Source organism: Eurytemora carolleeae, unplaced genomic scaffold, assembly GCF_000591075.1.
Source record: "Eurytemora carolleeae unplaced genomic scaffold, Eaff_2.0 scaffold434, whole genome shotgun sequence".
In the NCBI taxonomy this organism is placed as follows: Eukaryota; Metazoa; Arthropoda; class Copepoda; order Calanoida; family Temoridae; genus Eurytemora; species Eurytemora carolleeae.
Window position 1 is genome coordinate 78,032 of NW_019396707.1, and position 15,765 is coordinate 93,796.

A 15,765-nucleotide genomic window follows, 5' to 3' on the forward strand; every position below is an offset into this window, starting at 1 on the left:
TCCACTGCTTCTAAATATCCCCCCTCCCCTCCTCTGCCCCCCCACTCCTCCTCCGTTCCCCCTTCTCCATCATCTCTACCCTTCCATCTTTCAATCTCTTCCTTCAAACTTTTCACATAAATCCACTTTTTCTTTTCACGTTTAGTTTTTTAGAAAACTTTATCCTTTTCTATTCTGACTTCCTATTTCTTAATTGCTGATAACTAACCTTAAACTTTTTTCAATTCTTAGTGCAGAACCACTTCCTGAGGCCAAATTTAAAGAATTTGAGCCGCGGCTTAAATATGGTTGGTTCCCCTTACAATTTTCAAGATTTAAGCCGGCGCTCAATTAAAACCGGTTTTTGTGCGATTTGAGATGCGGCTTAAATTCAGTAAATTCGGACACGGCTTTGCTTAACTTACAAATGAGAATTAATGGTTTATTTTTCTTCATCAAAAGACAAAAGTCGTAAGCCGAAAATCTAGTTTATTTTAGCATGTTCATTGTTCATCCTCCGTTGCGTTTTGTTATCTTTTAAATATCTTACTTAGAATTTAGTTTAGCTCTTTAGCAACTTGTCTCATTTCCTTAAATTTTGTCATAAACCTCAAGTTAACTTATCTTTACACAAACTCCTTCGCAGGTTTAGTTCTTTTCCAGAACTAAACCTCCATCTTTGAACTATCTTTTTTCAAAGATATTTTTAAAAGCGGCCACATTTGTCCTTAATAATTCCTATATAGCATCATTACATTCTTACGTTGTTCACTTAAAATGTAATTTTGATTGGGGAACTCGGAAGAACCATGGGAATATTCTTAGCTTGGCTTTGAGATGCTGAGTTGAGTGGGTCAACTTTTATCAGGAAAAATAGCTGAAATCATAATTTATGACCAAGCGCGGATAAACGGAGGATTAACTTTAAGTACCCTGGGCAACTCTGGGTTCTCAAGTTTGTACAATGTATAATAATAATAATGTGCCTCGACATCACACTCTTAAAAGATATAAATAAATCAGAAATTAAAAATTCTATAAAAATGTTTTTATTTAAAACCGGTTTTAGATCATTGTTTGTTTAATCCTGGGCTCTGGATACAAACACCGGCAAATGTGCAGATCAGGTAAATTATTAATATAAAATAAAATTTGCCGACTTCGCATAAATTTTAAGATGGATTTCATTCAAATTATTTTTCCTCTTAGAAATAATTTCCATCGCAATTTTTATGAGATATTGAGGGGAAAATGATTTGAGAGCTGGAAACATTGAAAAATTTCATTTTTTTTTCTCTCAACCTTGTAGTTTATGTACAGTAGTCAAATGTTTGTTGTTCAGGTTGTACAGTTACCTGTCCAGCGAATTCCTGGCCGACACACAGGTTAATTTTCAACAAATTTGAATAGATTTTTTATTTTTGTAGTTATTATTTCGCATCAATTGTCATAAACATAAATTTTTTTCTTGTTTTTTTTTATATTTTAAACTAATTCTTAATCTCTTTTTGGATGTACATTTTATTTTTGATTAATTAACATATCATTCTTTTAAACTTTTTTATGTTTTTATGTTGTCAACTTTATCTTGATTTTTTTTGGTTTCGATTCATATTTTTTAGATTGATTATTATATCATTTGTTAACATTTATTTAGGGTTACCCAAAGGATGAGATTTCAGAGACGACTGTACAGAATTTATACCGTCTGTTTCTTTTATTCATGATTCCGTGCCACTGTAAACCCGTTTCTTCCGTCGGCCTTAATTCAACCTTTAAGAGTTTTATGTCGTCTTTACAGTCTTATTCTTTGTGGGTAACCCTGTATATTCCTTAAACGTTAAATTTCTTATTTACATTTTAGATATACAGTAATGTGCGACGAGTATCTACCGTTCTTCAAACAATGCACACCTTAAAAACATACTACTGGGTCACAAGGAAACGAATTGTCAAATTACCAGTTTTCTTGCATTATATAAAGTAATTTTTTATTCAAAATTTGCCCGTGGTCTCCCACCTTCCCCCGCCCATTTCTCATAATTTTCGTTCTTTCCAAAATTAAAAATTTGTAAAGTTTTCAAGCATATGCGGGAAGGAAATAATAATTCTAATTTTCACTTTAATTTTTCAACCTATTGGTGTATACTTTTAGCATTTTAACTTTTACCATTAGAACTATCCGAGTTTATAGCTTGAAATATCAAAAGTCGACCACATCAGGTTTCAAAGATATAGCTTAAGGATTAGAAGAAAAGAGGACGAGGCGAGTAATCAGTTACGCTTAAGAGAAAGATCTTTAAGAAAAACTATGTTTGATCTCATTCATTTCAATCTATTAAATTTTATTATTCATTATTCTAAAAACGTTGCTCTCTCAAAGAGTTTCTTGCTCCGAGCTTTCAGTTTGACATTGTAAATGTGCAGACCGCAGAGTAAGGATAAAGAAGAGGATTTAAACATTAAAGGATTAGAGATATCAAGACCAAACCCAGAGGATCTTCTAACCATTAGGTCAGTAATCCCTCATTCTTCCTTCAGTCCTATAGTGGTACACAAAATTAAGCTATTAGACATAATTAACAGATTTTACACTTTTGGTTGTTTCTCTTTTCACTAAATTTTGTCGATAACTAAATTTTTACAACCTTGTTTTTGGTAATTATATATCAAAGCACATCGAAAATTCAGTTTTCTTTTTTCTAATTAGTGTTCTTTTTTCCTATATTTTAATGTTAAACTATACCATAGGTTATCATATTATGTTTGAACAATGACTCAGTCCTGAATTCTACAGACTATTTTGTTTGTTTGTTTATCATATTATACTTTTGCATCTTCTTCACGGCAGCCGTAGTACATTTGAATTTCCGAGCCGGGTCAACCTTTCCGGTCCCAGTTTGTACTTTATCGCCCGGACATTGGGTAAATAAAGCAAGAGACTCAATAGGACTAGCCGGTGCAGCAAGGTTGATGCGGTCAGACTTTAGGTTGAATTTACTTTTACTAAAGGGTCAGGGGTGCGTGTCTTTTATTCAATATTTTTTATCAGAATTAGACAAATCCGTTAGCGTTGCATCCAGCAACCACAATTAAACCATATGAAATACATTTAATATTTATCTAGTTTTTTTTTAACAAAACTAAGTATTGTTTACATCCATCCACAACACTCAACTCCTTGTGTATTTACTATTTATATACCCATTCAGACTTAGGCCAAAAATTATGAACATAATCAGTTCTGATTTTTTCACTTTGGAGAAAAATGGATATGTAATATAGGCGTTCTGTCAGAAATACTGAACTAAAAATTCTTTGAAATTGATAAACTTGTCTATTCGAAACCAAGTGCACTCTAATCTTGAAAAGTTCATTTTCATATAGTAAACAATTCTGGCTTATTTATTATCAGCTAACTATGGATACATATTTATCCACGAAATCTTTATTATCACTTAAAAACATTTGGTAATTTCCCCATTCTTAAACTTTTTTCCTCATCTCGAAGGGAGGGGAGGGGTAAGTAATCCTCTATTTATTCTAATTATTTTTTTTTTATTTTTTTATTTTTATAGGTAACTCATAAACCTTCCCATAAGTCATATGAGACACAGGAAAAAAAGAGCCCAATTAATTTGGTTTGGATAAATACGAAAGGACCATCCAACAGAAATTCTAAGGAATTGAGTTTTTGCCACAAACTCTGATTTTCTAAACCCAATAACTTTGCAAACCAATGCTGAATGCCTTAGTTATAAATTTGGATAGAACAATTAGTTTAAGTTTGGAATATCCTAGGTCTACACTATCAGGTTGCAAATTTATAGAGATCAGAAAATTTGACTTTGTGGCAAAAACTCAGTTGATTTATATATTGATATAGAAACAAATTGAATAAGTTACAAAAGAATTCTTAAATAGTTAGATTTCGTGAGAAGATTCGAGAATCAATTGAGATGAATCTAAAACCCCTCTATTTCTATACTATTTTCTTACACTATACCTCTGAGCTGAAAGTGTAGCCAGGATTACTTTTTACTGTTTGAGTAGGATTCTAAGACTTTTTTTGTTTGTCTGTTCTTGACGGGAGAAAGATTCCATGTCTACTGTACACCTTAAAAGTACACACACCAAGTTCAGTAATAATCTGAAACCAATTCCAGAATAAATTCTGAGTTGAAGCATTTTAAGTTTTTTCTTTATACATATTATCTGATTTCTTCTCTGGCCCCAATTTGAGACTAGACATTTTAAGGTGGAACTAAATGGTATAAAAATATGTTAAAGATATATTAAAAATATGTAAAAGAGTTATTTCATCAAAAACATAAATGTTATTGTGAAAAAAAAGGAATATGTTTCAGCAGAGTTGACTGGTTCCAACCCTTTGCTATGTGATGATCATGTTCTGGGATGGTAAATGCCATTAAACCCTCCCCCCCCCCTGGGGAACCATGAATACATATAGGAAATATTTCTCCAACCTTATATTCCCCCAAGATTTAAGGTCGCGCAACCATGTTTACACCCAGCTCTTCTATATATAAATTTGGATTGTCTGTCTGTTTGTCTGTTTGTTTGTTTGTATCCAATAAACGTCAAAACGGCTGAACCGATCGGGCCCAAATTTTTTGTGGGACATCACGTGACCACAGGGAAGGTTTATGAATGATCAAAATTTCAAATATTTGTCTCCATTAAAATTCGATCTTCATTAAATTTTTGAAAATTTTGAAAATCCACGAAATTTTTTGTGAAAATCCGCGAAATTTTTTGTTTTGTTTTACGATGTATACAAAGAGAACATGTTTACAATTAATTTAGAAGATGGGCGCGAAGCGCCCTATAAGGCTAGTTTCCTTACATTTATTTTGGGGTATTTATTTTCAAGATTTTTGAGAGAAGAATGAAAACTTTGACATGACAAGGAAAGTTTATACACACTGTATTATACTTTATCACACATTTTTTTCCTATCAAGCATAGACACCCTGAAAAACATGATAGACAAAGATCTTAGAGAGAGGAGGAGTTTTCCCCCCTATATGCAATATGCATTTGAAAGCAAGGAAGCCTGGTCCCTAGAGGTATTAATAATGTAGAATTATTCTTGTTCTCTTTAACTTCTTCAATCTTCTGAGAATGAATTAACATACGAGAAAATTGTAATTCAGAGAATTTTTATGTTATATAAATTTTTACTCTGTTGTTACTGTCTTCATTAGTTGTTCTCTCGACCAACTTGAAACTTTTCAAGTTACATATTTCATCTTGAGTATGGTGACAGTTCAAAGGGTCTGCTGGGTTCTAAACTTTAAAGTTTAATTTTTAGAAATATAATCCCAAGTTAGAAGACAAGTTTGTAATATGTTGTATCTTTTAAGTTTTAAGCTCGGCCTACACTTCACACACTTTATAATGTAAAAATGAAGTTTTTGGTGTATGCGCACTTTAGATTATTCTATGATGGATAAGTTAGTGGGGGTAAAACGAGATAAATATCATTAGAGAAAATTATTTTAAGGAGTATTAAATTTCTTATAAATCACCTTTTCACTTAAAAAGATTTAAGCCTTTTTTTAAGATAAGTAAATGCCCTGTGGTGAAATATAAAAAAATATTTGGTTGAAAAGAATATAAAAGGTTAATTACCTGTCAGTTAACCCTCCTTCCTGGTAAGCTTCGAAAATCTCTAAAGTGGATCCCCCCCCTCTGAAATTCTGGATTTATTGATTTGAATGATATACTTATTATAACAGAAATCAAAGGATTAAATTAGTTAAATATTTAAGAGAATTTATAAAAATACTTTGTTTGTCTGTCTGTCTCTGTTTGTTTGTATCCAGTAAACGTCAAAACGGCTGGACCGATCGGGCCCAACATTTTTTTTGGGACCTCACATAAACCTAGGGAAGGTTTATGAATGATCAAAATTTCGAAAATTAACCTCCAACAAAATTTGATTGACATTAAATTTTTAAACTAAGCCGCCCATCTTCTATTTCAATTGTAAACATGTTCTCATTGTGACATTGAAAAACAAAGAAAATAAAATTTCGCGGATTTTCAAATTTGAATTTTTTTTACAAAAATGGAAAACTTTTAAGCACGAATTTTCTAATTTTTATCATTCACGAACCTTTCCTGTGGTCACGCGAGATCCCACAAAAAATTTGGGCCTGATCGGTTCAGCCGTTTTGACGTTTATTGGATTCAAACAAACAGACACCCATATATAGATTAACAAAATTTTATTATAAAATCCCTGAACTTTGTTTGTTTTTGTTTTACAATGTATACAAAGAGAAAATGTTCACAATTAAAATAGAAGATGGGCGAGCCTAGTTGAAATAAAAAGATGAAATTTTTATGATACATTTTTCTGTGATTTAAAAATGAAGAAAAGGAAAAACTTGGAACAATGTAACAGAAAATCAGCTGTTTGTATACATTATGCAAATTCTGAAAGTGTTCAATTTGAATATATCTCAAATTTTGGCGGACTTCGCGCCCATCTTCTAAATTAATTGTGAACATGTTCTCTTTGTGTACATCGTAAAACAAAACAAAAATAATTCGCGGATTTTCACAAAAAATTTCGTGGATTTTCAAAATTTTCAAAAATTTAATGAAGATCGAATTTTGATGGAGACAAATATTTGAAATTTTGATCACTCATAAACCTTCCCTGGGGTCCTTAGATGTCCCACAAAAAATTTGGGCCCGATCGGTTCAGCCGTTTTGACGTTTATTGGATACAAACATACAAACAGACAAACAGACACCAAGACAAGCCAAGTTTATATATAGATATAGATTTTTTTGTATAGTTTTTGTATTCTGAATGCATGTTTAGTGTTGTTTAATGTTCTCTAATAAATAAGCTATAAATGGCCTCAGGGCTTCTTTTCTAGATAGAATACTAATGCATTCCATTTTCTAGCTTATATACGTTTAGTTTATATTACAGGATTTTAACTAAGCTTTAAAACTATTTACTAAAAAAATATTATTAAATTTTTCATTCTCTGAAATTTGTGATTTTTCGTAAGTGCTTAAGTGCATAAGTGCATAAGTGCATAAGGATTTGAAATAATATCTAATTTCATCTCCTTATCAATTTTTCCTTTGAAATGTTAGATTTTTAATTCATCTTACAAATTTTAGAATTGTATTTTCTGCAGGTTTGTTTGTTTACCACTATAAAAGATGTTTACTCTGACAGAATGTTAAAGGAAAAATAGAAAGCACACCATGATGTGAACTAACAAATGATGGCTTGGTTAGTTTTTGCTTCATCTAACATGAGTTAACTTATTGCTTAGTGTAATAAAATCTAACTTTAAGAGACATTTGACAATTTTCAAAATTAGTCTAAAAAGATTCCAGTATCTTGGATGTGAATCGTGCCACCAGGAAAGGAACTAGGTTCTTGCCACAAACTCTGATTTTCTAATCCCCTTATCTTTGCAACCTGAAGATATTCTAAACTTTAAAACTATTAGAAGTGTTAAATCAAATATTTTAAGTTTTTACCTTCAGGTTGCAAAGAAGGGAAAAGAAAATTTGAGTTTTTTTTAGCAAGAACTCAGTTCCTTTCCATTTTGATTTAAATTTATCACTGCAGGGGATTATTATTTAGAAAATTGTGTGTAGTTTTGAATGTATGAAACTGTAAGATTGAAGAAAAGTCATAAAAATACAATGCTGCAGGAATACTAAATATCCGCATAGGTATTCCCAAGGACCAGGGTTTAAATTGTCATGGGACTTTTTTATGTATAATGTGAAGATGCCCAATACATATATATTCCATGATCTTAAAGGGACTGTACGTCTAATTTCAAGTGACCCTTCATGCATGCCCGTCTTCCTAGGGTAAACCTTATTCTGATACAAAACGTTGTCTTTCTGACACAAAAAGTGTTTAATATTTTTTCCATTGTTTCTTATAATCAAGAAATGCGCAGAGGTCACTTTTGCAGAGAAATCACAAATAAAAAACATGAATATCTTATTCATAGTCAAAGCTCTTAAGGGTACCATCTTGAATCGTGCATTGGTATCTTTGTGTGTAGGGTTCCTTGAAAAGGATTAAAAGGATTGTTTATTTTTTTGAAAATAAACAGAAACCTCATTTTGATAAAATAAGTCTATTTGTATAATAATGATAATTTCTATTAAATTCTTCATAGTAGATTTTCCATATAAAAAAAACACAGGTCTCTTAATCATTTCATAGAAATAAAAAATATTTTTAAACATTAGAAAACCCAGGGGTTACCACACAACAACTTTTAGCACATAAAATTTGCTACAAATAGTGTACGAGTTCATATCTTTTTTTTAAATGTTCCAACAATTATTTAGCATGACAATATGTTGAATTGTTCTTCTTTTAGCATATCCTGCCCCCCCCTTTGAATGATCTAGATCTAGAAAAATGTATCTTCAGAATCAAAGATATTGAATAAAAGGAATCTCTTAATAGAATAAAGAATAGAAGAAGAAAAGTCAAAAGGAAATAATATTTATTCTCGAGTTTTCTCAGAATTACATTTTCTGGGACAATAGTCTAATAAAAGAAGTCTTAGAAAACGATAAAACCCAGTTAGAGGACTGGACAGTAAGAGGAGGGGAGGATATTATAGGATAAGAGAAATATATGGTTGGGGATATAGGATACGATGAGCCCCCATATTGAATCTACAGATATATATATATATTGATGCTTGAAGCAGGAACATGGTTGGAATTTAGAAAGATACTCCAGGGGATTAGAACTATAGGACTATGAACTCTTGGGGATTAGGACACTATATACTCCAGGGGATTAGAGGACTATATACTCTTGGGGATTTGGACACTATATACTCTTGGGGATTTGGACACTATATACTCCAGGGGATTAGAACTACAGGGCTAAATACTCTAGGGGATTAGGACTTTAGGATCATATACTCCAGAGGATTAGGACTATAGGACCATATACTCCAGGGGATTAGGACTATAGGACCATATATTCCAGGGGATTAGGACTATAGGACCATATACTCCAGGGGATTAGAACTATAGGATCTTATACTCCAGGGGATTAGGACTAAAGGATTATATACTCCAGGGGATTAGGACTACAGGATTATATACTCCAGAAGATTAGGACTATAGGACCATATACTTTAGGGGATTAGGACTATAGGACCATATACTCCAGGGGATTAGGACTATATACTCCAGAATTAGGACTATATACTCCAGGGGACTAGGACTATAGGACCATATATTCCAGGGGATTAGGAATATAGGACTATATACTCAAGGGGATTAGGACCATAGGACCATATACTCTATAGGGGATTAGGACTATATACTCCACGGGACTAGGACAATAGGACCATATATTCCAGGGGTTTAGGACTATAATACTACATACTCCAGGGGATTAGGACTATAGGACCATATACTCCAGGGGATTAGGACTTTATACTCCAGGGGACTAGGACTATAGGACCATTTATTCCAGGGGATTAGGACTATAGGACCATATATTCCAGGGGACTAGGACTATAGGACTAAATAATCCAGGGGACTAGGACTATAGGACCATATATTCCAGGGAATTAGGACTATATACTCCACGGGACTAGGACTACAGGACCATATATTTTAGGGGATTAGGACTATAGGACAATATACTCCAGGGGATTAGGACTGTAGGACCATATACTCCAGGGGATTAGGACTATAGGACTATATACTCCAGGGGATTCGGACTATAGGACTATATATTCCAGCATTCTATTATTATTGCTTTAAGTGCTTTAAGTCCCCTTGGCACTCATTTTTAGGGCGGCTTATGATGTATTTTTAGGGGGAGGGGGGGGTGAACATTTTTTCAGGAAGCCCGCCAAAATTTTTATACATCCCTCCCATGTAATCATTTTGGTTATTTTTACGCATCTCCCTCTCCTGAAAGTAAATGTGAACTAACATTTTTATTTTTTTTCGATCCATTCTAAGAAATCAAATTAAAGAAGCTAGCAAGGCTCTACATAGAGCGCCCCGAATTTTCCAATGGGTGGCTTCAATTTTTTAGGGGTGGGAAGTCACCCCCCTCTAAAAAAAACGCCACTGTGTATCACCTTTTTGTGGCGGATTATATAATGCCAGAAACCACTAATACACTGCAGTATCTTGTATGGATGAAATATAGATTTCTTTAAAAAATGATAAAAAACTTGTACACTATTTGGTCCAGAGGCGGCTTATGGGGGGGGGGTCGTGCCCCTTCCTGAAAAATTGGGGGATGTCTCCACCCCCCCTGGAAAAATTACGGGCCCAAAAAGAGAGAGCAGGCACCTTCTAGCCTATAAATTTTGATTTCTAAGAATATATATTTAACAAATTTTGCCTGCGGCGCCAATTTTAATCTAAAAATCAATATATTTTATTTAAATCTAAAACAAATTATGAAATAGGCTGGTTTCATAATTGACCAATGATCATTTCACATAGACTTTATGCCTTCCACTTTACAAACGATGATTTATGTACTCTACTGCATATAATTTGTGAACATTTACATGATTTGTACACTTTGAACTCCCTTTCAGGCTGAAAGGGACTGAAAAAATTCATACCGAGAGATTTCTTAAATTCCCCTCTAATATATATTCTATTCTCTATGTTTGTTCAATTATGTTTTCCGATAATTTCCAATAACATCTTAATTACTTCTATACAGATTTATTATATCTCAGTTATGCACTGTATGCAGGGATGAGGGGGGGGGGATAATTTCACCAGTTTTGTAAACACAAAAACATTTTTGTACTTAAATGCAAAATTTACATGCTTCAATTAGAAGTAAAGACGACCCATCCCCTGTATGACGTGCCAGTTCAGTTTTTACCCACTGTCATACCAAAATAGGAATATTTTTTCAATAGTACGGTAAAAAAGCTAAATTTTCATAAAAATGTCAACTTAATTTTTCTTTGAAATTCACTTTTGTAAATTGAATCTCGGGATTAAGCATTAATCTCCATCTTATGCAGACCCACGGACTAATTTAATTCCCCTCCGGTATCCTTTTGTAGTCATACCCTGCAGAGATAACTTTAACTGAATGGTCAAGCGTTTATCCTCAAATTTAAAAGGATTCACCGACAAAAGGTCAAACGACATAGGGTCAAACGACAAAGGGTCAAACGACAAAGGGTCAAACGACAAAGGGTCAAAAGTGCGACAAAGGGTCAAACGACAAAAGGTCATAATGATAAAAATATTTTTTGATTTGAATCATAGGAAACTCGCAACCCTCCTATCAATTTTGTACATGGATCTTGTATGTTAGACATGGATGTAATTGACCATGTGGCCGCAGCGCTCGGCCCCCTAGCCTGTCCTAGCCGCAGCGCTCGGCCAAGAAAGTGTCTTAACTGACCTAACCCGTGGCCGCAGCGCTCGGCCCTAGTGTCTTGACCTAACCTAACCCTAAGTAATAATAGATAAATACTAACTGTAACAGATGTCAAAATTAAAAATAAATTTGCCCCTTTGTCGCATTTTTTGACCCTATGTCGTTTTACCCTTTGTCGCGTTTTGACCCTTTGTCGTTTGACCCAGTGTCGTTTGACCCTTTGTCGTTTGACCCTTTGTCGTTTGACCCTGTGTCGTTTGACCCTTTGTCGGTGAATCTTTAAAATTGCCCAGATTGAATATCGAGATTTCGCTTTTAAGATTAATGATACTACCTCCGTACTTGGTTTTTGGTCCTAATGCATGTGTCCAATACTAATATAAGTTCCAGGTTTTTCATTAAAAACTTTTATTTTTCCTCTCTCTCGTGTTCAGAGTGAGATGAAAGTTTGGGTTAAAATATTAATAAGGTTCTGGAGGAACTAAGAAAAACAAGCAGAAACTTTACTTTTCTTCAACAACTCCCAGGAATTAGAAATAGAAAAGATTAATTTCAAAGAATAAGAGTTGACCTACAGATTTAAGATACAGAGATAAGTAAGGAAGTTTTCACAAGACAGCTGAACTACGATATCTTGCTTCATAATCCTTACTTTAAAAGAGGCCAAAAAAAACTAATTAAAGGGTCGCTTAAAAATTAATTTTTAATTAATTATTAATTGAAAAAAAAAACTTAATTGAAGGGTCGCTTGAAATTACGCCGAAAGTAATCATTAATTTTTGTAAATAAACACTCTTTCGATTATTCAGTTGATTTTTTAACTGCTAATTTTCTTTAATGAGGATAAAAAAGTTCTGGATATTGATTCAGAAAAGCGAAAATGTGTACATAAGTTATTTCTATCGAAATCTAAAATTTTATCGTCAATCATTTATTCATCCTTTTATTTATAACATCTATATTAAGTGTAGCATTCAATTCGTCAATCATTTATTCATCCTTTTTTTTACATCTTTATTAAGTGAAGCATTCAATTCGTCAATCATTTATTCATCCTTTTATTTACATCTTTATCAAGTGTAGCATTCGATTCGTCAATCATTTATTTATCCTTTTATTTCTAACATCTTTATCAAGTGTTGCATTCAATTCGTCAATCATTTATTTATCCTTTTAATAATTCCTGCATTTATTGATTCATCAAAAATTTATCATTCATTTATTGGTTTTTTTTTGCATCAAGTTGTAAAAATTGTATTCTTTATGTATTTTAAAACTTTGCTGAATCTTGATGTTTGTCTGTGATAAATATGAATTTAATCCTGGAGAAGTTTGTTCAAAGATTTTTAAAGGGACTGTTAGGGTATTTTCAAGTGAGTCTCCATGCAAAGACGACTATGCCCGTTTCACAACGGTACCATTAAAAGCGTTGTCTGATCAAGTATAAGTTATACATCAATGTTTATAATTTTGAAAGCTGATTATTTTCAATTTTGTTGTCACTGAAAAAGTCACTTGAGCATTTATATTGCAGGAAAAAAGGTTTCAAGGGTACCGTTGTGAATCGGGCATTGTCATATTTGAATAAAGGGTCACATATAATTACGCTTACAGTCTCTTTATATGAATTTGTTGGAATAAAAAATTCAGGTTCAGACTTGCTGATTTATTCTTAGAGTGTGAATCGATTTATTTTCCTTTACTTTTGGTTTACCAATTTTTCATTTAATTTTAATAATTATATATGTAATGTTTTTTCGTTATTTTGGAGTAATTCTATATTTTTTAAGATTCATATTGGTGAATTAATGAAAGAAAACCTTATGTTACTCTTTGCCATAAAGAGTATAATAGTAAATTTTAAAGTTTTACAATCGATGACTTCACAAGAATGACTTCTGAACCCATTTAAAAATGGACTTTTTCATCCATTTTTGATTTTAGGATGAAAACCTCGAGGATGTTTTGAATATACTCATCCAACTCATGAATGATCATCCGGCCAGTCTCATCCCGGCCTTCGATGCCAAGGTATTATTTTTATAACTAAGAATTTTCTGTGGAAACTCTTGTACTAGGTTTTTCATGGTTTCATGGGCGGTAATGTAAACACAAGACGGATGTCAAAGCCTGACATGGGAATGGGATCCATCTTCCACATAAAAAATCAATGAAATATTATGGTAATATAAAACTATTATGTGAATTATCAAAATTATTAAAATTAAATGCTTTTAACCTCCTCGGATACTAAACGAACACTGATGCATCGATTCTTGTTTACAAAGTCCGCCCAGAGAGAACTGGTTTCAATATGTACGCAGAGTATACACGACCGCAATTAACTTTCCTTGCATTACAACCTTGGTTTTATTTAAATTCAAAATTCGATTTGCAAACCTTAATTTGAAAAAAATACGTTTACTCGAAAATTTCTTAATATCATCGCTGATCTGTTTAACTTTTTCTCCCGATGGATTAAACTCTGTGAAAGGCTGGATAATTGTTTAAAACTTCTTCCTAATACTTCCTTGAAATATGTCTCCGGAGACAGAATCTTAGAACTACCCTAAACTTGAATTTAAAACCTATATACTTGTGTTCTTTTGCACAATCTTTTAAATATTTTTTTTGGTACTTTTTGTGTCATCAGTAATAAAAGATTCTATTATGAACTTGTTTAATTTTCATTGCGTTTTTACCTTCATTTCTACTCATATTGCCGGTCGCTTATTTTAAATTTATCCTACCTAGAAAACATTTTATTATTATTTTATCTGATCTCAGTTTTAGTTTAATCAACCTTGATTTTACACAATAATAATAATAATTTTACACAATTATTATTATTATTGTTTAAAATTGATAACCCACTAAAACATTTTTCAGATTTTTACTTGTTTGGGTGTTGGCGTAACGATTAAGCATTGTTCAACTTTTAAAATTTTTTGGTTTTTTGATATAGACATGAATTTCTTATTAAACATTAATTTCTTGTGAAAAGAAAAAAATCTTATAAAGGAATAATGCTCGTATGACGCATGGTTAATGGTTATTTTGCATTATATCATAATGTTTTATACTTATACATTACATACAAACTCAGTGCACGTTTACAGATTATTTACAGTGCATTTACACTTTTACCAATTCCGCGAACCTTATTTTTCTCTCTCAAAAAAAAGTTCAGAAAAGCGAAAATGTGTACATAAGTTATTTCTATCGAAATCTAAAATTTTAGAAAGATTGAATCACAGAAAATTTTTAGTTCTGGTCTGATTTTTAAGGAAAAGTTATTCAAATTCTCTAGTTCCTTTCTTCTTAGTATATTCTAAAGTATTAAACAAATGCCGTTTAGTTGAAACCTTGAGAACCATTGAAAAATATTTTTTCCTGTAAAAAATAAACCAGAACTGAAAATTGCGAATTTTCTAATTACAATTTTGCAAATTTTCTGAGATTCTGTGATTGAATCTTTAAAATTTTAGATTTCAATAGAAACAATTTACTCGCACATTTTTGTTTTTATGAACTTTTGATTTTGAGAGAAATGAAGTACGCTGATTTTTTTGGGCCATTGAAGTACCAAAAAAAAATACAAATTTTCAAAAATATTGAAAAACTTCCATACAGGAGAGTTACACATAGAAAGGTACAATTTTGCACCAGGCGCCGCAAATGACACTTTTTTTGACTCACCCTGTAGATATTTTTGTTGGTTTTTATTTTAGATTCGAATCCCCATATGAATAGAACTTGTTCTGTTTTATTCTTAAACATTTCATTTACTAATGGTCACTGTGCATTTGTTAAATTAAAAATTCAGAACAAAGATTTTGTTATGTTATGCTAAACTGCGAAGAAGACGGTAAGAAAAAGTAAAGTTTATCTGACATCACTGGTATAACTTTGTGACCTTGTAGCTCCATTAGTTTTGATTTACCCACAAGAAAAGTAAAGAAACATCATCCGGTTACATACTAGAAATTCAAAACATCTTGGTTCTTTTCAAAAGCTGCTCGATAAGCGGAGTTATGATTGAAAACGTGTAACATAATATTAAACTAGGAATTAGAATTTGAACTCTTTATCTTATATAGCCTCTGAAAAATGATGAAAACTATAGTATATGTTTTGTAAATAAGAAGAACTATATATTATATTATTTGTTCACATAGAGAATAGAATATATATTAGAGGGGAATTTACTAGAAAAAAGTGTAAAACGGCCATTTTGTAGTACTGTTTCCATACTGCAGGTGTACTTCACATATTTATGCTATATAACCTTTTGGGCCCTGGAATATCATTTTATAGAAAATCTAAAATTATTGTTAAAAGAAAACCAAATTATGAAATAG

At 32.1% G+C, this 15,765-nt stretch overlaps 1 protein-coding gene across 1 annotated transcript in view; it reads left to right on the forward strand.

Moving 5' to 3' along the window:
* LOC111707636 (neurobeachin-like) overlaps positions 1–15,765 on the forward strand; it is a 90,583-nt gene that overhangs the window by 18,628 nt on the left and 56,190 nt on the right. The window contains 5 exon segments of the mRNA XM_023480769.1: positions 1,049–1,106; positions 1,322–1,364; positions 1,844–1,920; positions 2,407–2,593; positions 13,349–13,435. Of these exon segments, the coding sequence (XP_023336537.1) occupies positions 1,049–1,106; positions 1,322–1,364; positions 1,844–1,920; positions 2,407–2,593; positions 13,349–13,435 (452 nt within the window).